Source organism: Odontesthes bonariensis, chromosome 24 (genome assembly GCF_027942865.1).
Source record: "Odontesthes bonariensis isolate fOdoBon6 chromosome 24, fOdoBon6.hap1, whole genome shotgun sequence".
Lineage (NCBI taxonomy): Eukaryota > Metazoa > Chordata > Actinopteri > Atheriniformes > Atherinopsidae > Odontesthes > Odontesthes bonariensis.
The window spans coordinates 23,334,791-23,359,630 of record NC_134529.1 but is presented as its reverse complement, the minus strand read 5'-3'; the positions used below and the strand labels follow the sequence as shown (position 1 = coordinate 23,359,630).

The following is a 24,840-nucleotide window of genomic DNA, read 5'->3' as shown; positions in this document are numbered from 1 at the left end:
GCTCATGCTACCGGTCTCAGTTCCTTTACTAAAATGAAAGTATGCACCAGTTTTTACACACTGTTTTGGCTGCTTTGGACTTCACTTATTTAATCTGGCACCCTTTAGACCTACACAAATACACACAGCTGGGTTGACTTAAGTTACTGGCTTCTACTTAAGCTTCTCTCTCTCTCTCATCTCTTTGTCTCGACTTCAGCAGGCTAATTTTAGCTCAGGACTTCAAGGAGAGTCATTTGTTGCACTCTAGTGACACCTTGTGTTCAGAATCACTACCCCAGGTGCTGTAAGCTTTCATTGAGCAACTTTGAGGAGTTTAACTATTTAAATATCCATTGAAAGAAAGAGTATCACCTGTCTGTCATTCTTTGCACATCCATTACTTATCAAAGGAAATTAGAAGTCTCTTTATCAGTATATCTGCACTCAATAGCTGTCATTCCACTGTCACTCACACAAAGTCATCCTCAAGACTATGTAAGTTGATCTATTTGCTCTGTCAGTCAGGAGCAAAGAACTGGTAATTCTACCTAGACTACTTGAAGATATAAGAATGCATACCAAGATGGTAAATAGATATACACTGTTTTTAATGGTGGGATGATTTCTTTTGAGCCCCACTGGGATCTGCAGCCTCTTTGTGGGAGCTCATGGAAGTTTGAGCAAAGAAAATTAGAGGTCAGAAATACCTGTGCAAATTAAAAAAAATAGAAAAAAAAATGAAACTACAAGAAACTTATTTTCCACAAGTGACATATTTTTCTAATTTTGTGGAAAGGTGAAATGAGATTAAGGGAGCAGATGTTACCAGCACCTGTGCTGGGTCCTACTGGGCACAAGGGACCATTTCCAGTTAAGAGCCAGCAGGGTGATCTTATTAAAGATGAGCTCCTTAGACTTTTTCAGGTTGAAGATGAACTGAACTGTTTGCTGAGTTTTTGTAAAACACCCTATTGAAGTGTTGGTGCAGGAAGAAGTTTGCAGCATTCCATAAGGCTATTGACTTTCTGCAAGAAAGTGCTCTATCACAGAAATCCAAGTACTTTTTTTATATAAATGTTTATATATATATATATATATATATATATATATGTGTTGTTATTACAAATGTGATGCTTTGCTGTGATACAAAGCATTTTTCATTTTAAGGAATAATTCAATAGGTTTACTGCTGTGCACAGGAATAACCACATGTATTGTTCTTTGTTGTAGTAAAGCTGAAGAAGCCAGTGACTGAACACACTTCATAGTTTAATTCCTATGTCCAGCATGGGTGTGTAGTGTTGTCTATTGTATTTAGCAGCTTCTGAGACAGAATTTTTCTTCGTACAATACATACATCATCAACAGCATCATCCACGGCTTGGCTAGCCAACAAAGGCCTAAAAGATGTCTGAATAATGAATGGTCTTCTTCTCCCATTGATATAAATCCTACTCAGATGTTTCTTAAATAGGAGATACATTGTAAGGGACAACAACAAGCCACCTTAAATGTTAATTGGGAGATTATTTGTTTGCAACAGTTAGATGTATAAAGAAATAAAGAAACTCAAGAGAGAACAGACTAAAGTCTCATTACCTTCAAAAAGAAAAAAGAAAAAAACTATTCGGGGCTGTATGCATTATTGAATAATTTGAAAGAACAGGAATGTTGTAGGAATAACAAGTTTTGTGCTACTTTTATTTGGTATTTAAAAAAAAAATAGAATTCTGCATTCCAAAAGTTGTTTGATTAAATGGACAAAAATTACTCATACTTGAACATTGCGTTTGATAAACAATAACAACATTCCCGATATATGCTATTTGCTCCGTAATTCTACACGTAGTGGGCACCTATCTAGCTACAGTGTCGCATTACGGAGCTCATCACCAGCCCCTGAAAGCCGCATTGACATGATCACAGACTCACCCCACGTTCTTCCAGGGATTTTCATGCGTTCCGTTGCCATGGAGCTGGTTTTGTTTCCTTCCTCCGGCTCGCACCAAGTGAACGGTTGTGCTTTAAAGTTTGGATAAATACTTTCATGGAGAAACTGGGGGCAAGGGTAGCTCCTCGCTGATCAGACGTGTCGGGTAGGATACCTGGATAAAGAGTTCTCTTACACGAGTAACGGACGCGTGTCAACCAAAGACGGTGACTAGCTAATCTCAATATGTGTACCGTAGTTGGTTAATCTATCTGTACTTAATGTACTGTTTCCATGTTTTTTAGTATAACGCTTAAAAAAATCTTTCCTACACTACTTCATTTTGTAATTATGTTCAGCATAAGGTCGAGGTTGATATTTGTTTTTCATGGCGTAGAAAACACCCCCCCCCCCCCAAAAAAAAAGAAAAGAAAAATAAAAAGTGATAATGAAAGGTAGAAAAACAACGTTGCAGTTGGCCTTCTCAGAGAGGAAGTCTACAACGAAACTTAAACAAATCAGGTAATATTACAGTTATTGTACATTGTAATACAGCCACTCCACAGTCTGATAAGTGGCATAAAATGAAGATTGGACGCCGGTGAGAAATCGAGCTGTTCTAGTTAGAACCTTCCCCAATAGAATTACAATTTCTCTTTTTAAAGGAACCCCGTTATTGTCCTATATGGTTAATGTTTGCACCAGCTACATAAAAACGATATTAAAATCTCTCAAAATGTCTTAGTTTGTATAAAATTGTAAAAAAGATTTTCACTCGTTAGCCGCCATTGTTGTTTATAGCCGCATTCGCACTGTAGGAACCTTTTGCAGTTCCTAAAATCTTTTCAGGAACAGGGCCGTTTTCTCCCGCATTCGCACATACAGGAACTCTGGACCATGTCCCTCAGTTCCTATAACCATTTTAGCTCCTTCTCCGAGGCTGGGTCTTTTCTGGGTTCTATAGGAACACATCTGACGTAGGTGTTTGGTGGTCGGTAGCTACGCCCCATGTCATGTTGTCACGGCTGAAATGTTTACTCATACGACACAGACACAACCGGCACGTGTTTAAAGTTAAACTTACACGTCGTCTCGTTTGTCTGCGGCGCTCTGCTCTCCTCCCTTCATGAAACGAAGAAGTATCGCCTGCGCTCGATCCTGACCCTCTGTGTGCTCTTCCAGCCTCGATGTTAGACGCCCGATGTGATCGTCCATGATTAATATTACCATCATGCAGACCATGAACACGGTGGCCTCCCCGCTCGCCATATTAGCTTCTTTGTTGTGTTTTTTTCTTCTCTCCTTACTTTTCGTGGGTTTTGTTTTGTTTTGTTGTTGAATGTGGCGCTAAAGTATCACGTCACTGTCGCAGACGGTTGCGTCGCATCAGTCCCGATCTGGTCCCGACTCATGTGCGAATGCAAACTGAAACAGTTCCCCTGGGGAAGGACAGTTATAGGAATGAAATTTCGAGGAGGACCGTTCTTAGAACTGCTCTGTCTGAATGCGGCTCATGTCGCAAGCATGTCTGCATAGTGACGTCACGGCGTTGCACAGGGCTCGATCCTAAGATGCCTAAGGTGCAAAACCATGTTATCTGTGTAACCTTTTCAATTTGAACCTGAAAGAGAGGTAAGCAAGGAGGAGAACACTGTAGCCTCGTTTCCACTATCAGTACGGTTCGGGTCACTTCGTATCGGTACGGGTCCGGTCGCTTTGGGGTCAGCTTAGTTTCCACTGTACTAAGGGGACCCTCAGGGGTGGGCGGAGTGCGTGCCGAAGCGTAAATAGCAAATAACAGCAAATAACAAATAACATCCATAATTTCGAGCCACCTCCAAGCTTCTTCAGCTTAATGCGACACTGGCTCGCGGTCCGGTTGAAACCACTCTGCCATTTTTGCGGCAATCAGCTGGAAGACCTTTTCATTTCGCACAGCACTCGAGCTCGCTGCACAGCCTCCTCACCAACAACGGAGAGCAGAGCCTGAGGCTATGTACACACGTAGCCGGGTATTTTTAAAACCGAATGTTTCCCCCCCTCCGTTTATAAAATAATCTGTATCCACATTACCTCGTTTTCGAAAAAAAACACCTTCCACACATAACCGAACATCTGCGTTTTCACCTGTCTTGACAACCCAAATGCATTTGCTGTTTAGCGCAATCTGCCCTTGTCAGCTAAATAATAAAGTGTGCATGCAACTTTTTTGAGCACACTGACAGGTGATCGCATGACAGTGGACTGCCCCTCGATATGAGGACTGTAGCGTTACCGGGTATTTATATACCTATTAAATATAAGGATTTATGAGATGTTCTTACAGTCTCAAATAAACCTTACCTCGAATTCAGGGCACCACCTACCTAGGTTTTTACTTAATTTAAGTCACAGTCAGGTAGGAAAACTGTTCGAAATCTTACGATCCTGGTGTTAAATTAATTAATAATCAATTAATATTCAGTCTCATATCTCGCTACTTTCGTGAAGTTCTCGTTTGGTTGGACAGACATTACATAAAGAAAGCATACGACACAATCTGTGATTATAACATATATATAGATATATGAGCTGTTTATTACAATGATATGATCTTAGACATGAACCTTTAAACAAACAGGAGATGCATGGAATATGGGTGATTATATAAAACACTTAGTGAATATAAAATAAAATATGGGGAATGGGGAGATACTGGATGTATTCAAATAGTTTAGGTTGGCTGACTATTTGAAGCTAAATACTGACATTTCGGATTAATGTATCATTCTGTGAAAGCCTCGAGACATCCATCAAACCCACTTTAAGGTGAAAACGGGTCGGTCTTACTGTGCTGAAGTTCTGTTCAGTCGGTTCGGACCACGGCATCGGCCACGCGGGGTCCGAGGGGATTTCTCTTCCGCTCTCTGGGCCTTCCTGGCTGTGGTGGCTGACTTTTAGCTTCTCAGTTGCTTCTTTCCACCGGGAAACGGGGACGATGGTGTTGAGGGCTTTGCTGTTAGATGATCGAATCTTCTGATGTCAGTGGGTCCGTTGCTTCTCTGATGAAGTGAACTTAAGTTCACAGAAGATTAATAGAAGGTTGCTTGGAGTTGGCTTTCTTGGTAGGAAAAGGTGATGATGGCGTGAAACAGCGGAGGTTAGGACGTGCGACGTATAAGGACGTGGATGGCGAGGGACGAACAAAAACACGTAAAACGTGCATCTTCAGAGTATTTCAATCTGTTTCTTTGTTCGGGTCTTCCTCGTCTTTCTTTGGGTCCTGCTCCGTCCTTCTCCTTCCTCCCCTCCGTCGTCTTCTCCACGGCTCATACTCTCATCTTTCCGTGCTCTTCAAATCTCTCTGAGCAACTCATCTGATCAATTCTCCATTGTTCTCCCTCTGAAAACAAGAGCGTGCTTCTGGAAAACAACGAAGAAGAGAGCAGACGCCTGAAGCGAGCCAGCAAACGAGAGAACTAGAGAGAGCCAGTTTTCCGCGGGTTCCGGGTTTTGACTCTCAGAGGCGGGGCTTACACTACTTTTTCAGCCAATGACATGCTTGAACTGTCTGCATGTTTAACTGGGTGTCTGTGTAAGGTGATCTGTGCTAAAGGGGATTTCTGGATGAGACAAAGAAAACTCTTATTTCTCCATTACTCCCATCTCATAGAACATTTGTCTCGGTGATTCTGAAAACACCACATCTTGTTAAGATATGCAGATTAAAGATATAACATAGACTTGTAATACAAAGACATCAAAATAACACACATGATAAAGACAATTATGACTTTCAAAATTCAGATGAATATCTATGAAATCGTGACAAATGAATAGTGAACTACACAATGCTAATTTCTGTGTTAACAATGGGGACACCAAACAAATACCAAATAGATACCGAAGGGACATCGTTAGAAGTTAATAGCTGCATATATCTTGCCCATTTTACTGAGTCCTCTGGGATTTAAATGTTCAACTAATCAACACTGCAGACCACTAGGGGGCAATGTGGTTCCATCAGGCAGGTTGGGCGTTTTCCACCAAAATCAGTTCTTTGTCAATATTTAAGCCAGAATCGTACAAATTGTCTCTATATGCGTCTTGTGATCAAGCTGGAAACCTGAAAGAAATTGTACACGGTTATCAAACACATTTAATATAGTTTTAAGATTCGACTAAAAGTGAGTCTTCTCAGTTCGTGTGTAGCCATCTGGTCGGTTTGCTGGTGAAAAGGGGTGTTAAAGTGTCAACTTTCGAGTTATGGTCTAGATAAGATAGTAAGTGTCCCACTTTTCCAAGAGTGAGTTCTTTGTTCATTCGAGTTTTCCAATTTTTATGGCAAGTGTCTGTTGCGAGTTCGACTCCCCAAAAGCTCTTAAGAGAGTTGTAAATTAGGCAGTTTCTGTCTCTTTTTCCTTTGTGGAAAGAAAATGAAGATCTGGTTTATATCCACATACGTAAACATCCCCCACAGGAATGTTGGTTTTGTCAAAGTTTGAAAAACTCTTAATCCACACGGCACTGTGACTGCTACAGGACGTAATAATTCCGACAGCGAGAGGACTGAGGACCGGGACATGCGAAATTGTCACGCCATTCCTCTGGGAGTACGACTTGGGCGTGTAAAATCAAGGCAGTAAACAGCGCCTGCACAATAATAACCACCACAGTTCTGAAGGCATCCATGCTTCTTCAGTAAACAAAGGTCGCACTTTAGACTTTAAAGCAGATTTGTTGTTGTTTTGGCGCATATTGTGACGTTCGAAAACGCAAAACTCCGGTTATCTCTGTCTACACGCAGCTGCATAAACGGAGTTTTCAAAAATCTTCACTTTGCCCGGAGTTTTTAAAAACATTCGTTTACGATGCGTTTTTATGCGTTTTCATGTGGATGACAGGTCCAAACGTAGAAAAATATATTCATTTTAGCAGATACCCGGCTACGTGTGGATGGGGCCTGAAACCGGTCCTGTGTGCTAGGTACCCCAAGCAGAAGGGTTACAAAAATGGTAACGGGTACCATGGAAATGGTATGCTTTCGTGGTAGTGGAAACAATGAAATAAGCGAACCGTTCTGAACCGACCCGTACCGGACTGCTGTGTTGACTGATCGGGTGACTAGTCGTCAGCTTCCTCCGTGATCGTGGCAGTGCTCGATGGTTCGCCATCAGAGACTACATCTCCAGGAGCGGGTTGTTGACATCCTCGCAGGAGAACATTTATAACCACCTGCCGATGGCGTTTCCTCAAGCAAACTTCACTTTTCCCGAGGGCGTTTTGTCTGTTTATGTAAAAAAATGTAGGCACGGAATTTGGCTTTAGTATCCGGCAGCATATGTGAGCTCTTTCATCAGTTTATGTCGGCTAAATGCATCAAATACGGAGAGAAGTGTCGAGAACACCAGTGTGGGTTCTTCGGAAGTTGTACACGTCCACAAGCAATTCCCCACCCCTTTCTTCTGTTCTTGTCACTTGGAAAGTGTTGTATGCTTACATCACCCACCTCGTTTCCCTTGGATTGAAAATTACAAAAGCAGCACAATGTGGCATTATTGTGGTTTTCTTGCTCCTGAAAGCCAGTGAGTAAACAGCAAAAGCGGCTTGGCTCAGGGCACAAAGCAATTTACGTCATCAACCCAGCATGCATTGCGCTAGTAAAACAATGGCTGCATCCTTAGGTGAGAATATATGTTATAAATTGCGTTTTTTAAAGAAATAACAATTCTTCATGACTTTTTTTAACAACCCATTCTATAAGGTAAAAAATAAGGTATATTTATGCCTATTAATCCTCACAGCCGGGGTTCCCTTTAAGCTACACAGCCCCCACACCTGTGTCTATGTTGTCATGAAGTTCCAACTTTCTTTTGTTCTTGTTTTCCCATCAGCTTCTCAGTAACAACAGAATGAGTGACAGAGTGGCACAAGGCCGCCTGCAGGTCCTGCAGATCTACCGTCTGCTGCAGTACGTCCGGGAAGGAGATAGGGCGCAGATAGAGAAGATGGTGAACTTTGGAGTGAAAAACCTCATCAATCTCACAGAGCCACAGGATGGCACGGGGGTGCTTCACATGGCAGTTTCAGCAAATGATCTTGGTGATGGACCCCTTTCTTGCTCTTGTCAGATAATGTGCAGTCTATTCAAGTGAACAAGGTGCTCAATTAGCCTGTTGTGGACAAGAACTATGTAACAGTTTTATGTTTCTTGAATTAGGTTACATATGGTAGAGTCGAACATCTGAAACTAATCACAACTGAACATTGCTATTTGTATGTAAGTGGAATGTTGTAATTATTGATATATTAGGGTAATTTGATAGTGTTTACAACCTTAAAAATCTATGTTTGAGTATTTGTTATTTGGCTAAAGGATATAATGGCCAGTAATATGTATGCCAGCTTACAAACAAATTGAAAGTGGCTGTGTAATAGCAAAATGATGGAATTTCACGTAGAATATCTAAACAAAACCCATGCCTAATATTGTTAGAGACTGATGAATGTGCATAAAAGCAGGTTGGGCATAAAGTTAGTTATAAAGAATTGCACCCCACTTTTATCAATAATTTTCAACCCACTTAATTATTTGTGTGATGACTTTCAGTATTCAGTGTTTGTCACCCAAGAGAAATCAAGCAGTTCATAAAGTTTTACTGCAACCCTAAAAGTAATCTTACAGAGTCATGTCAGTCTTCTGAGTGTCTTTATATTTGTTGTCTCTTCACAGACCTCGTCAGCTTTCTTCTTTCACAAGGAGCCCAGCCTGATATCCAAGACAAGAGGGGCCGTACTCCAATTATGTTAGCTGCTGAGTTGGGCAATGAAACTATTGTAGCTCTGTTGGCAGAGAACCAAGCTAACCTGAGGCTCATGGATGCTGAGGGCAAAGGTACACTGTCAAAAAAATCACTTGGCACATCTGTAACATGTCCAAATGTCAAATGGCTTTAACAGAGAAGCTGTGTGAAGAATGCACTTGTATTTAGAAAAAGATTAGTGGTTAACTCTCAACAATAGAATAAATAGCAGATGGTGGAGCAGATGGTGGAGCTGTGATAAAAGAGATGGATGCTATAAAAGCAAAAGCATACAGCTGAGTTCAGATCTCTTACACTCATGAATAAGTGAATACATTTTAAGCTATCGCTGCTCTCATCGCTACTTCTTTCCTTGAACAAAAATTAGCTTAAGGTTTGCAGCATAGAACATTTATTTTGTTCTTCTGGGACAGGGATTCCTTGTTGTGTTGATATCAGTATACTATGTGTTTGTACGTATGATAATACATCACAAAAGCAATGAGTGAGTGGAAGGCAGCTTAGAGGTCGGTGGAAAGGAAATTTAAGGAGCAACTCTTATAAGCACACACACTCACACACACTATCAATCAATCGATCTTTATTTATATAGCGCATTTCATACCACAGGCAACTACTATGCTTTGAGTTTTCTTTTTCTCTCTTCTTTTCTGTTCTTCATCACAAGGGTCAGAAAGTTGTCTTGGATCCCTTTCAGGTTTTTCTTCCATAGTATCCACCTTACTCCTAGTTGCTACTGCCTATTTAATCTCTGTCGCTCTGTTGATCATTTTATATCTTCTGCTTCATCATCTTCTCAAGTCTAATGATTTATCACTATGAATTACTTTGATTTTATTCTTAGCTGAATAAATTGTTCTTGGTCCTTTTTTCTGTAATTCTCTGTATCTACCATAATCTAATACCGCAAAAACCTTTAAGATCAGCACAGAAAACTAAAGGTCATCTGCATCATCCACAAGTAAGACCCTAACATGCTTTACAAGAATGTACTTACAATTCACATTTACAGTAATTTTACATGACTTTAATGAGGTAATGGGAGAGCTTTGGTTTGAGCAATGGATCCTCATTTGAGCTTGAAGTGTTTCCCTTCTCAAGTTAGATTAGCTGAATGCCTTGTGTTGTCTTACATCTCATGAAAATGCATGTCGCTTCTGTTAACGTATTGATGAGGAGGCGGTATCCCAATAAGAAAGGCTAAAGTTCCCTCTTGTTGTAATAATTTCCCCAGTTGCAGTCTGTTCAGGTCAGCAAATACCGTAAAAGACGGTTAGAGAAGGAAGGCAGAACATTATTTGTGTTGATTGGCACGTGAATATACTGTTGCAGTTTACATGTTTTTGTATGATTTACTCATTGTATGTTATACAATACGTATGTATGTGCATGTGGGTGTGTTTGTGTGTCAGGCCCCACGGATACATCTAATTACAGATCAAGTCCCAATGGGGATCCTTTCTTGTGAAACCTGATATCACTGTGCTCTCCCCAGGGACTTGTTCAGCTCAGCCTCAGTATGCACATTCAGATCTTTCCTCCAGGACTTTGCGTTTCAGTAGTCACACTATTATTATTAGCATCATTTCAGGCCATCAGCTGCAGATTATTTCACATGGCCTGTATGGCCTGGATACAGCACAAGAAATCTTGATATCAATCCAGTGAATTGAAGCGTTTCTGTTTAGGAAAAGGCAGCTCTGTATACCTTTCTAAATGCCTCAAAGGTTGCTGTTACAGGATAATGAATGTTACAAATCAAGTGTGTTAAGTGTGCACAAAATTTTGTTTTTCATTTGTTTTTGTTTTTTTTAAGATATTTGAGTTAGCTTTGAGTTATACAGCATTTACTTATTTGATTTTCTTTGATCTTTTATTTAGAGCTTATTGATGCTCAATAATCAGCATTGGCATCACCTAGTTGACCACTACAACCCTCAGTGATGGTCTAAAGGTTAGAAGAGCATGGGTATGATTTGGTTTTTATAATCTGAATGAGTAAAGTGAAGCACAGCATCTGATCCTCTGAATGTGAATTGGCACAGCAAAGCATTTGTTGTGCCTGGCAGAGGTAATGTCAGTTGCTGGCTGCTGTGGATAAGATTGTAAATTAAATGTCGGCATTCACAATTAAGTCTGTAACGCCTTCATTATTTGTACAGCAGCAGATACAAGTATGCTTCAGCCCCTTGGCTTTTCTCAGTTAATCGATAAGATAATTAGAAAATGCCATGAAATGGAAAAAGCTTCTCTTTATTTCTCACGGGCAAGTCACTGCTCTCACTTATTGCTTTTAATGAAATTACCTATATTAACTGCAGATTTTATGTAATTCAATTTTGACTTGTCTAAGCAAAATTGAAATTACTGTATCAACAACATCCTTCAGACTAATAAGCGTAATTAGGAATTGTAAACGGACACATATCTTAAAAAGAGGGGGATTTAAGTTGCTTGCTTTGGAATTCTTAAATGACGATTCAAAATGAAGTTGCAATCTTGTGAAATAAAATATTGGCAGGTGTGTTGTAGTTATACATATTTTCAACATACATCAGTTTAGCTTTTATATAAATAAATGATAAAATGGCCTGTCAAAGACTTGTGCCCCAGAGCTCAATTATTTTAGGCCTGGAGTTATCTCTGAAAAGCTCAATATACCACCCCCGTTTTTTATCTGTTAATTAGCTGCCCTACTCCGATCAAAATAACTGATCTTTTTAAAAAAAAAAATCCCTTTTTTTTTTTCTTTAATATCTAATTTCTTTTTATTTCTTGGGGCAGTTGTTGCATTATTAGGGTATTGGTAGCTGTGACAATCAGGGAACAAGCTGTGTCCAACAACATTCACCATGAGAAACAGGGTGCTTTTATTATTATAATATATTTATATATTTTGTAAGATTTATTTGTTTATTTTTTAAATAGTATGTATGAAATGAATTCTTTGTTTTCCATTTTATTTATACTTTTGCTAAACTTGTGTACCCGTGTCCTTGCCTTATCTATAACTCAGGTGTGCTGTTCTACTGCATATATCCCAGCAAGCGCCACACCCACTGCTTGCAGGTAGCGCTGAAGAGCCACGCAGACGTCAACAACGTGTCAGCAGAGGGGATTCATGTCTTCCAGCTGATGTGTGAAAAAGCCCATGTGTGCACCCCTTTGTCTCTCATAATGCTAGATGCGGGTGCAGATCCCAATGCTAGAAATCAGGTAGAAACCCATAGACAATAACGGCTTATGAATTATAGGAATCGAATTTCACTAAGCACATGGCATCTCCTCTCCACTTCTTTCCTCTTGTGTCCTCTCCAGGAAACTGGCGTCACGGCGTTAATGGAAGCAGTGAAGGCAGGTTCCCTGCAGCTCGTTAGAGCCATTCTCAGGAGAGGGGGAAATCCTAACAGCCTGGACGGAAAGGGCTTCACAGCAGTACACTATGCAGCAATGTGGGGCTTCTTTGAGGTGCAGATAACGCTCAGGCAGACAACTTTATCTCTGCAGGAAATCACCCACAGATGACGCAAAGTTCTGTTTAAACATAAAGTTGTGAAAGTGCAATGGATGTTACCATAATTCTAAGTTGATGAGAGCTCCTTGGCATCTATAATGATCAGAGCATCTCTCTGCCAAGCCGAGCAGTTTTGAACTATTTGAATCTGTTATGCAAGAACTGAATTATGTTATAATTTAGCGGTGTGTAGACAGCACTTTACATTTTGGAATCCGTAACTCTCTGGTGTTCTGTATCTCACAGGTGATCCAGGTGCTGTCTGCATACTCGGCAGACATGGGTGTGATCAACCAAGACAGCTGCACACCTTTACACTATGCTGCTGTCACAGGAAATGCTAACTGTTGCAAGTTCCTAGCACAGCGAGGTACTGTAAGAGAAATGCACAAGAAATCTTGATATCATTCCATTGAATTAAAGCTTTTTTGTTTAATCAGGAAAAAGCAGCTCTGCGAATACCTCTCCAAATGCCTGAAGGATTACTGTTACAGGATAGTGAATGGCTGTTTTGTATTTGGATATTACATCCTTATATATTAGCTTTGATATATGTGGAGCCAGGGACCAGGAAATTGAATCAAACTGAGAGATATGCAGCTGTAGACAGTCTCAAATTAAATTAGGTAATTCTACCCTGTATTTATATTTTTGTAAAACTCTGCTCTGTGTTCAGGTTGTAACCCTAAACTGAAGAACCAGGAAGGTTTACTGCCACGTCAGATTGCCAAAGACTCTGGTCACAAAGCAGCAGCCAAGGAGCTGAGGAAAGCAGAGAGGCAACAAGGGAAAGGCAAAAATTCCAGTGGTGTCAACCTTCTGTCAGATGTCTGGGCCCTGACCCTCCACGACTGGTCTTATGAGTACGAGGCTGAATTACAGCAAGCCTGTGGGGACCAATCAGAAACGGTGGACACAGAGACGTTTATTTCTGTGTTAGAGGAGCTACAAGCTCCAGTTGACCTAGATCAGCTCCACACAGTCATCTCAGCCCACGACAAGAAAAGAGAGGGATGTGTCAACGTTATTGACTTCATCAAAGGTGTCAAATATATCAAGAAAGCCTTTCTCCTCTCCTCCTATATGCCTAAAAAGAAAAAGGGGGAAAAGGGAGGAAAAGGAGGTAAGAAGAAGGGTAAATTTGTTCTCCCCCTGCCAATTTGCACCCTCCCACCAGAGCTCATGCCCCGCCGACCGGACGGAGGCCCCCCCTGCTTCATGATTGAGACATTCTACAACTGCTCAGACATCCAAAGATTTGACCGCGATCACCCACCAGAACATCCCATAATTAATGATTCAGGATGGTACATAGAGAAGCCAGACAAGATATACATCAACATCAACTACTGTGTGAAAAGTGGAAATTTGGAAACCTTGGACCTCGCTTTCAGTCAGGGGGTACCGGTGGATGTTAAGGATCAGTTTTACAAGACACCACTGATGGTGGCCTGCTCCAGTGGCAACTACGAGGTGGCTCAGTACCTTCTCACTCATGGGTGAGAAAACTCATGTTGTCTTTCAAAGTTTAGAATTTGGTACAGGCTGATTTGTGCTTCCTCTGGCTACTCTGCAAATACATTAGTCACATAAACTTCTTAAGGACAAAAATGGGGATACTGTGAAAATAATAAATTAAATAGATAAGATCAGTTGACCAATGATAACTCTGGATTCCATGCTGTATCGTTTCCTTTGAACCCCTTGTGCAGTCACTGGCAAGCAATTTGAATCCCACAGAATTGTGAACCCATCATAGGAGCTGAAAAAAAAAACTACAAAGAAATAATAACTGAATATAAATGCATTCAACGAAACAAACTCTAAATTATTTTAAAAAAACTGGGTTTAATTTGATTATGTTTTCACTGCAGTGTAAATGTGGCACAATAATTTCCTTAAGGACAAATAAAGTTCTTGCCTGTAAACATTTAGTGCAAATTTGAAATGAAGTTTCTTCTTTGGAACATAACATGTCAACAAAAACACAACTGCCAAGCTAAAAGAAACATCCAGATTATGATGCATAGTGACTAAAATTTTACACACAATGTACCAAAACATCAAATGCTGAAGGAGACATTTCACTATATAATGAAAAATATCTGCTCAAAATATCAGCAACACATTGAGATGGGGGCAACAACAGGCTGGAAAAATAAGGGGTAGTAGAAAGAAACAGCTGGAAGATCCATCCATTTATTCTCATTACCTGCTTAATCCAATTAAGGATGGGAGATATATTACCCACCATTGGGCAAGAGGTAGGGCACACCCTGGACAGTCACCAGACTAACTAAGGGCCAACACAGAGGCATATGAGACAAACAATCAAGCACATTCGCATGCACCCCTATGGTCAATTTAGAGTCAACTATTAACCTAAAAACCACCATGGTTTTTAGGGTTCCCATGCATGAGAATGAACTTCACTCAGAAAGGTCTCTGCCGGGACGCGAACCAGAAAGATGTTGCAGCTAATTGTTTTAATTCGCAAAAGGCAAAATTACTGACTGTTGTTAAAACAAAAGAGGATGCTACACAGTGGTAAACATGGCCCTGTCCCATCTATGTTTGAGACATGCTGCTATCAGTTTCAAGATACTCTAATATTTGTCAGCAAGTACTACGTCACATTTTTAAAACTTGATATATTTTCTGTGTTCCATATTTAACTTACAACCTCCCAACTTGTCGGAATAGCGGTTGTATTGCAGAGGTTCTATTTTCATTTCATGGTATAAGCAGATACCATTTACAGTTGTCGTTTTTGATAGTTTTGGTCAGATGAAAGTGACGTTAAAACCTACAAAAAAAAGCAGACCACGATCACAAAATACAGGCCTTAGATTTTGAAATGATACTTTCAGACTCAGCTGTGGGGTTAGTAAGATAAGACCTTATATTATTTTGTATTAAGGCGTGTCTAAACAAACCATATTCCTGATCCTGACAGGGCTGATGTTAATGTGTGCGACCAGTTTTTCTGGACGCCCCTGCACCACGCAGCTCATGCGGGACAAAGGGAGATTGTTGAACTTCTAATGAAGGCTGGGGCCTCTGTAGATGCAGAGGCCATCGGTGGAGGCACGCCTCTCATGAGGGCCATCGAAAGCTCTATACCCTCGTGTGTGGACTTCCTCATCAAGGCGGGTGCCAGTGTGAATGCAGAGAACAAGAAAGGTCTGACTTTAAAATACTCCAAAGTAAATTTATTATTCATTGTTTAAATGCATATCGATAATTTATGATGAGCATTAAACTTGAGCTGTTCATGTAGCCAAATATACCATATTATTTGGTTGACTGTATTTTTTTTTTCTTCAGGACAAAATTGCCTCGATATTGCACAAGCTTTTGCAGACTCCAAAATTATCAAATTGGTCCAAGACAAGATGGAGTCCATGCCTAAATCAAAGGACACGTCGAAAGGAAAGGGGGGTAAAGCCCAAAAGCCACCTGCAAAAAAGAAGGTCAAGTAACTTTATTAAAGTCTTCTACAAGCTCTCCACAAAAACTATAAAAAATTCTTGTCTTCAGTTCTTTCTTGTTTACTTAGTGTTTACTATGTCTGGAATGGACATTTCACTATGTTCTATGTTCATTTCACACTGTTTAAATACCCATTAGAAAAAACCCTTCATACCTGCAAGCACATAGGTTTACTTTTTCAGTTTAGCTTTTGTTCATCAGTTTCCTAAATGTGAGGAGATACATTGCCAGCCTGGTGTTGTAGTGGGACAGGTTAACAGATTGTGACCTATAAACAATATTAAAGTAAAACTGAACTGCACTGAACAACACACACACACACACACGTTTTCATCTGGCTAATCCCTTTTTAGCGTACGTGTTTTTGTGGCTTTACATCAGGAATTTTTTAGAAGTAATGGCCCTGTCACACTGTTGCGTATGAGAGAAGCGTATGAGTTGCGTATGAAAATTCCATCCATCCATCCATCCATCCATCCATCCATCCATCCATCCATCCATCCATCCATCTATCCATCCATTATCTTCCGCTGGTCCGGGGATCGGGTCGCAGGGGCAGCAGCTTGAGCAAAGAGACCCAGACGTCCCTGTCCCCGGCCACTTCCTCCAGCTCTTCTGGGGGGACCCCGAGGCGTTCCCAGGCCAGCCGAGAGACATAGTCTCTCCAACGTGTCCTGGGTCTTCCCCGGGGCCTCCTCCCAGTGGGACGGGCCCGGAACACCTCACCGGGGAGGCGTCCAGGAGGCATTCTCACCAGATCCCCGAGCCACCTCATCTGACTCCTCTCGATGCGGAGGAGCAGCGGTTCTACTCCGAGCCCCTCTCGGATGACCGAGCTATCTCACCCTATCTCTAAGGGAGAGCCCAGACACCCTGCGGAGGAAACTCATTTCGGCCGCTTGTATTCGCGATCTCGTTCTTTCGGTCACTACCCACAGCTCGTGACCATAGGTGAGGGTAGGAACATAGATTGGCCGGTAAATCGAGAGCTTCGCCTTCTGGCTCAGCTCCTTCTTCACCACGACGGGCCGGTGCAGAGCCCGCATCACTGCAGACGCCGCACCAATCCGTCTGTCAATCTCCTGTTCCATTCGTCCCTCACTCGTGAACAAGACCCCGAAGACCATGGTCTCAGATTTTGAGGTGCTGATGGTCATCCCAGCCGCTTCACACTCGGCTGCGAACCGCTCCAGTGAGAGCTGAAGGTCACGGCCTGACGACGCCAACAGAACCAAATCGTCCGCAAAAAGTAGAGACCCGATTCTGAGGTCGCCAAACCGGACCCCCTCAACGCCCTGGCTGCGCCTAGAAATTCTGTCCATAAAAATTATGAACAGAATCGGTGACAAAGGGCATTATTACTATTATTAAAAATTAATAATAGAATTTTCATACGCACGAAAAGTCCTTGAAAATAAAGAATTGTGCGTATACTTACCGTATTGAACCTATGAGTTGCGTATGAGCAGCTTATGGTCAGCGTATTGACAGCGTATTGACAGCGTATGGCCAGCGTATGTCAGCGTATGAACAACGTATAACCAGCGTACTCTGCGTATGACTAGCGTATGAGTAGCATATGAACTGCGCATGCCCAGCGTACGTTTCAACGCGCCTATATCAGTAGCCTTTCCACATTGCTCCTTTGTTGCAGTAGACGACGCGCTATCAACATCTCTCGAGACATTCATCTCGATCATGCCTCCCAAGAAGCAATCGTCGTTTGGCCGAGGTCGAGGAAAAGGCAAAAAAACACAAGAATCATTCTCACCCAAACCTGCTGAAATGCACCTGCGGCTGATGAGTTACATGCTTCTGAGCGATCAAGATCCCCAACTCCTCCTCCTGACCGCTCCCGTGAATCGTCGGTTGCCTCAGATATGTCACCTTTCCATACACCTTCATGCCAACGTATGGCAACTTATGTCCAGCGTTCTCGACCTATCAGTAACGTACCTATATCGTACCTCTAGCGTACCTCTAGCGTATTCAGCGTATGCCTAGCGTATGCTTAGCTACCATACACTCGCATACGCACAAAAGTTTTGAGCATGTTCAAAAATGTATTTCTGCCTCAGCGTATGCCAACGTATGCCAGCGTGCTTGAAACGTATACAACCTATGCCTAACGTTCCCCTAGCGTATGTCAGCGTATACCAGCGTATGAGTGATAATTTTCATACGCTGGCATACGCTAGTGCCATACGCAACAGTGTGACAGGTCCATAAGTGTAGATGCAAGCAGTTGTTTGAGAGTGCAAGAAAAAGTTTATCATAGAAAACAAAGTGCATACAGGTATTTTAAGAGCTGATTGACCACTGAGCATTATGCCCATCCAGAAAAAAGTCCACTGTGGTTTTTGCTCCGGTCAAACTTACCTGTTGCCTGTAATATGTGACTGTTATCCTCAACAGAACAGGTGGAATCCACTCATTGCTGTAAGAAGCATAAAAATCTGATAAACCCGATAAACCTCCATATTCTATGACTTTTTCTTTTCAAGAGGAAAAATATTTCCGGAGGTCAGCTTACTAAGCATACAATCACAAACATGTTTTAAATAGCTGTAAAAAGAAATATGCTTCTGTATATGGCAGAGATGTAAAATTTCATTTTTTATTTTTTTTTTACCCAGCAGTCATAAATTCATAAAATCACACCACATTAAGGTGAAAGTCTATCTTGCTTTGATGGAGCCATTTTCAGCCGTCTTAATTTTCAGTCGAGTAATTAATTTCACCCTAGTCATTACTTAAGTCTTTACTGCTAAATTAATTTGCATGATAAATGTTCAGGCGTTCAAAATTCTAATGATAAGCCATTTGCTTTTGTTATTAAAAGTGACCATCTTCTGTGAGCCAAAGAATTAAAAAATTGAATAAAATAAATGAGTGAGACATGGAAAAGCTTAAATTTACATGCCAAAATGTAGGACTGTGTCCAAAGAGGAACGAGAGGTGGCCTTATTGAGAGTGTGACACTCAAAAAAAAACTTGAACTGACATTTCAGTTCTCCAAGCATTTGACTATATCTAAAAAGTTTTAAAGTGGGCAATGGCTACAGCAGTTAGGAGATAGAAGCCAGGCCCAGATGATATATCCCAGCAGATACACAGCCCCGAAGGCTGTGTCGCAGCCCGGCACCACCTACAGAGCAAGAGAGTCACAGCAGCTGCAGGTTAATGAGGATGTTAACGCGGAGGCTCTTCGTCTTCAGGCAAGAAAAATTTAATATTCAGTTCTACTAGTGCAGGTTTCTAGCTTTCATTTTGAGTATGTTTGAGTCCATATCATGTATTTTAAACCTAAAACAAATGCTCCTTGATGCTGGTAAACCTTTTTGGGCTGACACTTGCTACTCTTTGCTTTCTATTTCCTGTGCAAAGTATTTGGGTAAGATTGAAGTGGAGGATTTGAAATTGTTGGTGTTCCCCACAGAGCGCTGCTGCCGAAGGTGCAGTGCGCACAGAAACATTGACAACAACTTCAGGAAAGACTCCTACACAAATGGATTCAAAGAGTGTCATCCTCCAAAACACCAGGATCACTACAGGGAAAACCAACACTGTGGATATCGCCTTTGTGCCAAAAACGGTGGGTGTAATCAATACGGCTTGTCTCACTCGCATTTGCACTTTTTGGAGCAACTTGCCAGTAAATATGAACCAAATCATAGAGTTTATACTGTTTACTGTGAAAAGGCTTTAGTTTATTGTTTGTAAAGCTTTTTAAATTCTGACACACCACTGCTTGCTCGTGTACGCTAGTTTAAAATGGAATTGAATGGTTAAGTAAACGCAGTCCTGACCCTGACTTGTGTCCCCACCACCTCAGGTTTGGGGGAAACCGCCCACCACCAGCCAGCTGATGTCAAAAATAGAGAGACGCAGGGAGCACTTATTCCTCGAGGTGGACTTTGACAACTTTGTGATGCCTTTCAGCCACAACATCCAGAGGAAGATTCTGGAGCTGACAAAAGCCAATGACTAAACTGGATGACAGTTAGGCAGAGAGAGACACAGATATGTCAGAGTCCCACCCTATTTCTGTTACCTGAGCTGATCAGCTGTTAGAATTATGGATATTTGATTTAATGTGCATTAGCTTATTTTTTTTAATCACAGATTCTGTTATTAGCATTACTGCACATAAATATTCACACATTTTATCTTGTCTTTAGCATGAAAAGCAGACATCCAGTACATGGATTCTACATGCCAAGTTTGCATTGACAGATTATGTTTTCATTAACCACCAAATTACCACTAAAATTAAAGGGTACTCACCTTATAGTACTGTATACCCATAATGTTCAGCAGGGACTGTTTGCATCTCTTGGTGACTCAAATTATCTTTAAAAAAAAAAGTAACTAATTGATACTTATCAATCCACTGTAAAATACATTTTACTATCTATAAAGATTTTATACATAATAACAAAAGAAATGGCTACTGTACTTACTCTGCTTTCAGTCACCTGACACTGAGGTCAGGTGATAATCTGTGGGGTAATTAAGATACAAGATTGCTTGTGTTACAGCAGGGTGTGAGTGGATTAAAACTGTTGGCAATGAATGGGGATCATCTATCTATCTTTATCCATCCAAAGTCAAAACTAGCACTTTTACATGGACTGTGATCACTCATCAAATAAGTAAAACTAAAAGTCGCTTTTGTGATGTATGTGTGTGACTGTTCTCAGAAGCCTGCTGTGGTTGTGTGGGTTCTTAACATTGTTTTTAGTTGGATCTGCTCTTTGATCAGGTGCAGTGCTAAATCTTTACCAGCAGGAGGTGCTGTTTGGCCAATTTAGCAATTTAAGGGTTTGGTTGTTTATTAGGCTGGTAGATAAGAAAACTTGGAGGGAGCTCTTGTGTTTCTAACACAGAGAAACATCAAAATGGCAGTCATGTGTTTTTACTGTTTTTCATACTAATCACTCAAATGACTGTGAATGAAGAGTCTAAAAACTGTACAGAATTAATCATTTTAAGATGCTCCAGAATAAAACTCCATGTTTTATCTTTGCATTGGTGACATAAATTAACCTGAAGTGGAATGATTTTTAGAAATAATCTTTAAAAGCTGACCATTTTCTGTGTTGAATGGCGCATCGAGGCACACTCCATCATCACTACCACCATCACCAGATAAAATTAGATTGCAGTCTTCAAGGTCCACGGGGACACAGTTATATAATCAAATATACAAGCAGAGAGGGGTGGAGGGTAGCAGCTTGGAGATTCTCAATATACGGCCAGAATTGTTCAAATATACATAGTCACAACAGCATCAATGACAAGGATGTGAAGAGTGAGACACTGGAGAGAGGAGACAGCTCTGAAAGGAGAGAGGAAGGAGGAGGTACATACGTTTGTGCTAATATAAAGAAAGACGAACAAAGATGGTGAATGCTGAGCAAAAATCCATGAAATTCCAATAGAGTCAATCATTATGAGACTTTAGCGATGGGGGACGGTGGGAACTGACAGCAAGAGAAGGGAAGACGAAAGGAGGAAGTGGGTGAGAAAAGGAGGGGGGTGGAAGAGAAGAGAGCACCGGAGGGTGACTCAGAGGATGGTGAGGGAGCACAACAGAGGAATGAGAGGGGAGGTGAAGGAGTGGGCGGGATAAGATGAGGGCTTTTCTAGCACAATCAGTGGCACACAGGTTAGAGAGCGTAAACAAGGCTGCTGGCTCTGATTGTTGGTTGTGACGCAGTGTGTCTGTCAGGGCGTGGGCTCAGGCTTATATGGTCATGCAGCATGTGTACTCTTGTGTATCTGTTTGGGTGTATTCCTGTGGCAATAGCATTCATTTAAAACCAGAGAGAGATACATTATACACAGAAACATATCTAGTATCATTAAATACCCTCCAACATATATTAGTTTTTCTATGTGAAACATTTTTCATATGTTAATGTATTCAGCATGCGAGTGCAGGCTTATGTGAGGCATGCCATTTGAAATTTGTGCAGGGGTCTATACGAGTTGTGCTGGATGTGTGTTGTGCTAAAATGTGAATGGCTATACATAAACCAATAGAACATATCCAAGGATGTTTTTTACAGTTTAAGAGCTTTTTAGAGCATCTCTCCTCTTCTCTTTTATCCCCTCCCTTCCCTTGCCCTCCCCTCTGTTAAGAATCCGTCTGAGCTCCAGTCACTGTGTGATGCTGCCAGCAGCACTGCAGTCTCCCAGCTCCGGCCCTGCACCGCTTACTCAGCACTCAGCACCCTTTGCTTCCTGAAACAGCTCACTGGGATACACACGCATGCATAAATACAGATTACATTATTGCTCTTTACCACATTATAGTATGATATTATTGGATTTATCCTGTCATTGCTTTACTTACATAAAGCTCTCACAGACACAGATGTGTTCACATATGCATATAACCCAAATATGACATACTTAAGCCAAGGAAGCATATTTACACAAACACTATCGACGTCATACGCTGAAATATACACAGAAGCACCTTCTTAACTGTGTCAGGCTGCAGCCTCAGCTCATGAATAGCATGTACAGGCAGCCATTAGGTACATTATGCTGAACAAATGGGATTTTAGACTGCAGTACTATTAACTAAATCCTCAGTGTTGTGGCACAGAAACCAGCCATGATGAGATGGATTCGGTGCAAAAAGGAGATAAGTGTAAACACTAGCAGTGTCGGAGAAATTATCTATTATTGATGAGGTAGTCGAATTTCACACTAGTCTGACTCACTGTACTGTACTGTACTGTATGTGACACAGTAGGAGCATATGTGTGCAAGAATTTTTTTTACTGTTTATCAGTTTAGGACTTCTGCAGGTTAACTGAATGGGTTACATGCTTCTACATGTGTGTGTGTGTGTGTGTGTGTGTGTGTGTGTGTGTGTGTGTCTGTGTGTGTGTCTGTGTGTGTGTCTGTGTGTGTGTGTGTTGCAGTGATTCATCATTCATTAGCGCAGCCTCAGCAGTGTCATGGATGTCTTCGGCTTTCTGAGCTCTAGATTCGAATTTGCTGCAAGCCTGGAACTTTTATTATGAAGATATTGATTCGAATTTCAGCGTGAGACCAATATTGCTGGGTTGGTAAACAGAGGACTGGATCTTAGCTCACATAAGCAGCCCAAGTATGACACCAAAAACCAATATGATGAATACCTCACAGGATAGATTACAGCTGCGTCATTTTAGAGAGTATGCCTCCTGTTTATGAAAAAAGAGGATCTAAAGAGGTGTTAAGAGTAAGTTATCTCCGTTTTAGACATGTTATTTTAACTATATTTGACTCTAGAGTGACGAAAGGGATGTTTTCTAAAATAATTTCAATCAAAACTCAAAAGGTTGAGTATTCATGTAAAAAGCAGGATCAGTGTAATCCATAATCTGATTTGAATGCACTCCCACTGATGTAATTTATGACACAGTAGGGGCACATTGACCTTCACTGGCTCTTCTTCACATCCCTTCATCCATTTTTAAAATGTAAAAAATAGCAGAAAATATTCTTGTATTGTTGTATTTTTGTAATTCTGTTTAGCAGGGGAGGCCATGGAATAGTTTTTTACTTAGAGCAGATAATGTGAATTCTAGGCTTTTTTTAAAATCGATATCTAAATCTGAGTAATAGATATCCTCTATGGTTAATCATACTCTCATAGAAAGAAGAAAGTATGGTCTCTTTCATTTCTAAGGTTTTTATATATAAAAATAAATAATCTGGTCCGTACAGGTCTTAAATGAGGTTAAAACAACCTCAGATAAACAACAACAACAGCACGTGATATATTACACAGTACCAATATTTATTTAACAAAAACTAAGCCAAAATGCAGATGCAGTGTATGTAAAACTAAGGCCATTCTTACTGCTTCTATAGGAAATAAGAGGGTAAATAGCAGGCAGGTGCTGCTAATCAAACGCACTTAATAATCAGATTTTTGGCAGTTGTGAGCACCTATATAAAAGTAGACGTTTTGGCAGTTTGTTTGTCTTGAATGTTGGTGCGTGTTAACACAATGCCAAGAAAGCAAGGTCAGACGTCAGCAATGATCCTAGTGAGGAAGCTGTTTCTGTCTGGGAACGGTTACAAGGCCATTTCCGAACAATGTGGAGAAAGCCTCTTGTCTCTAAAAAGAACATGGCATGAACATCAACAAACCGCTAGATTTCTAGAACAATGTCCTTTAGACAGATCATCAGCACAAACACTTTAAACACGATGGTGATTTGGGCTTGTTTTACAGACACAGCACATGGGCACCTTACGGTAACTTAGCCCACCATGAACTCCTCTGTATACTAACGTTTTCTAAAGTCAAATGTGAAGCAGTGTTGTAAAAAAGAGAGGGTCAAAGCTCCTACACAATGATGTGAGAGACTGATGACTGATGGATACTAAGTTTTTCACACATTTCTTCTCCATAATTTTTGTGAAATGTATGATGATGCAATGCATTTTGTTATGTTGGTCATCTGAGGTTGAATTTACCTAGTTTTCATTAGGTCCTGTTATCTAGAAACTTGGTATTGTACCATTTCCATCACAGTAGATATTTTTATAAAAAAAAAATTGTTTGTGCTATACTGTAGCAAAGCCCAGCTAATACTACAAGTGGGAGGTCAAGATGTTGTTCTCATAATGTTTTATTGTGCTGAAGAAAAGAATAATTCGTATTTCACTATGGAAAGAATGTGTCATTTCTTCCTTTTTGCACTCTCCTTATTCGCCAAAAACTGTTACTCGATTTTCTGTTTGCTGTTTAACACAGCACTAAGTAATGATTCAGTATAATATAGTAAAAGTAATGTTTGTGATACACATATCAGAGATTTTAACTTATAGCTAAGTTGTATAGGATTGCTCTGTAACTTCACAGCTCAATTATCTTTTAAGTCTTATAAGTCTTTACTTATCTTCAAGGTGTTACAGGTTGCAATGTTCCTGCTGTTGTAGAAAGGTTTTGAAAGCGGTTCTGTTTTAACGCTTAGTTTTTTTTCATATTGCTTTATTATCTGTATCCTCCCCAGATTGTCTCATGACGTCTTTTGGGAACAAAAAAGGAAGATGCGAGATAGATTCAGTCTAAAAGGTCTTACTCTCAAACCCACAGACACATT

The 24,840-nt window shown here is 40.7% G+C and overlaps 1 protein-coding gene across 1 annotated transcript; it reads left to right on the top strand.

The window, feature by feature from the left end:
- Window positions 1-7,803: 7,803 nt before the first annotated feature.
- ankef1a (ankyrin repeat and EF-hand domain containing 1a) lies at window positions 7,804-19,841 on the top strand. Its single transcript, XM_075459262.1, has 10 exons — window positions 7,804-7,993; window positions 8,625-8,786; window positions 11,732-11,931; window positions 12,034-12,183; window positions 12,476-12,599; window positions 12,906-13,728; window positions 15,186-15,412; window positions 15,557-15,702; window positions 19,161-19,316; window positions 19,557-19,841. The coding sequence occupies exons 1-10, from the start codon at window positions 7,804-7,806 to the stop codon at window positions 19,710-19,712; spliced, it is 2,334 nt and encodes a 777-aa protein (XP_075315377.1). The 3' UTR covers window positions 19,713-19,841.
- The last annotated feature ends 4,999 nt before the right edge of the window (window positions 19,842-24,840 follow it).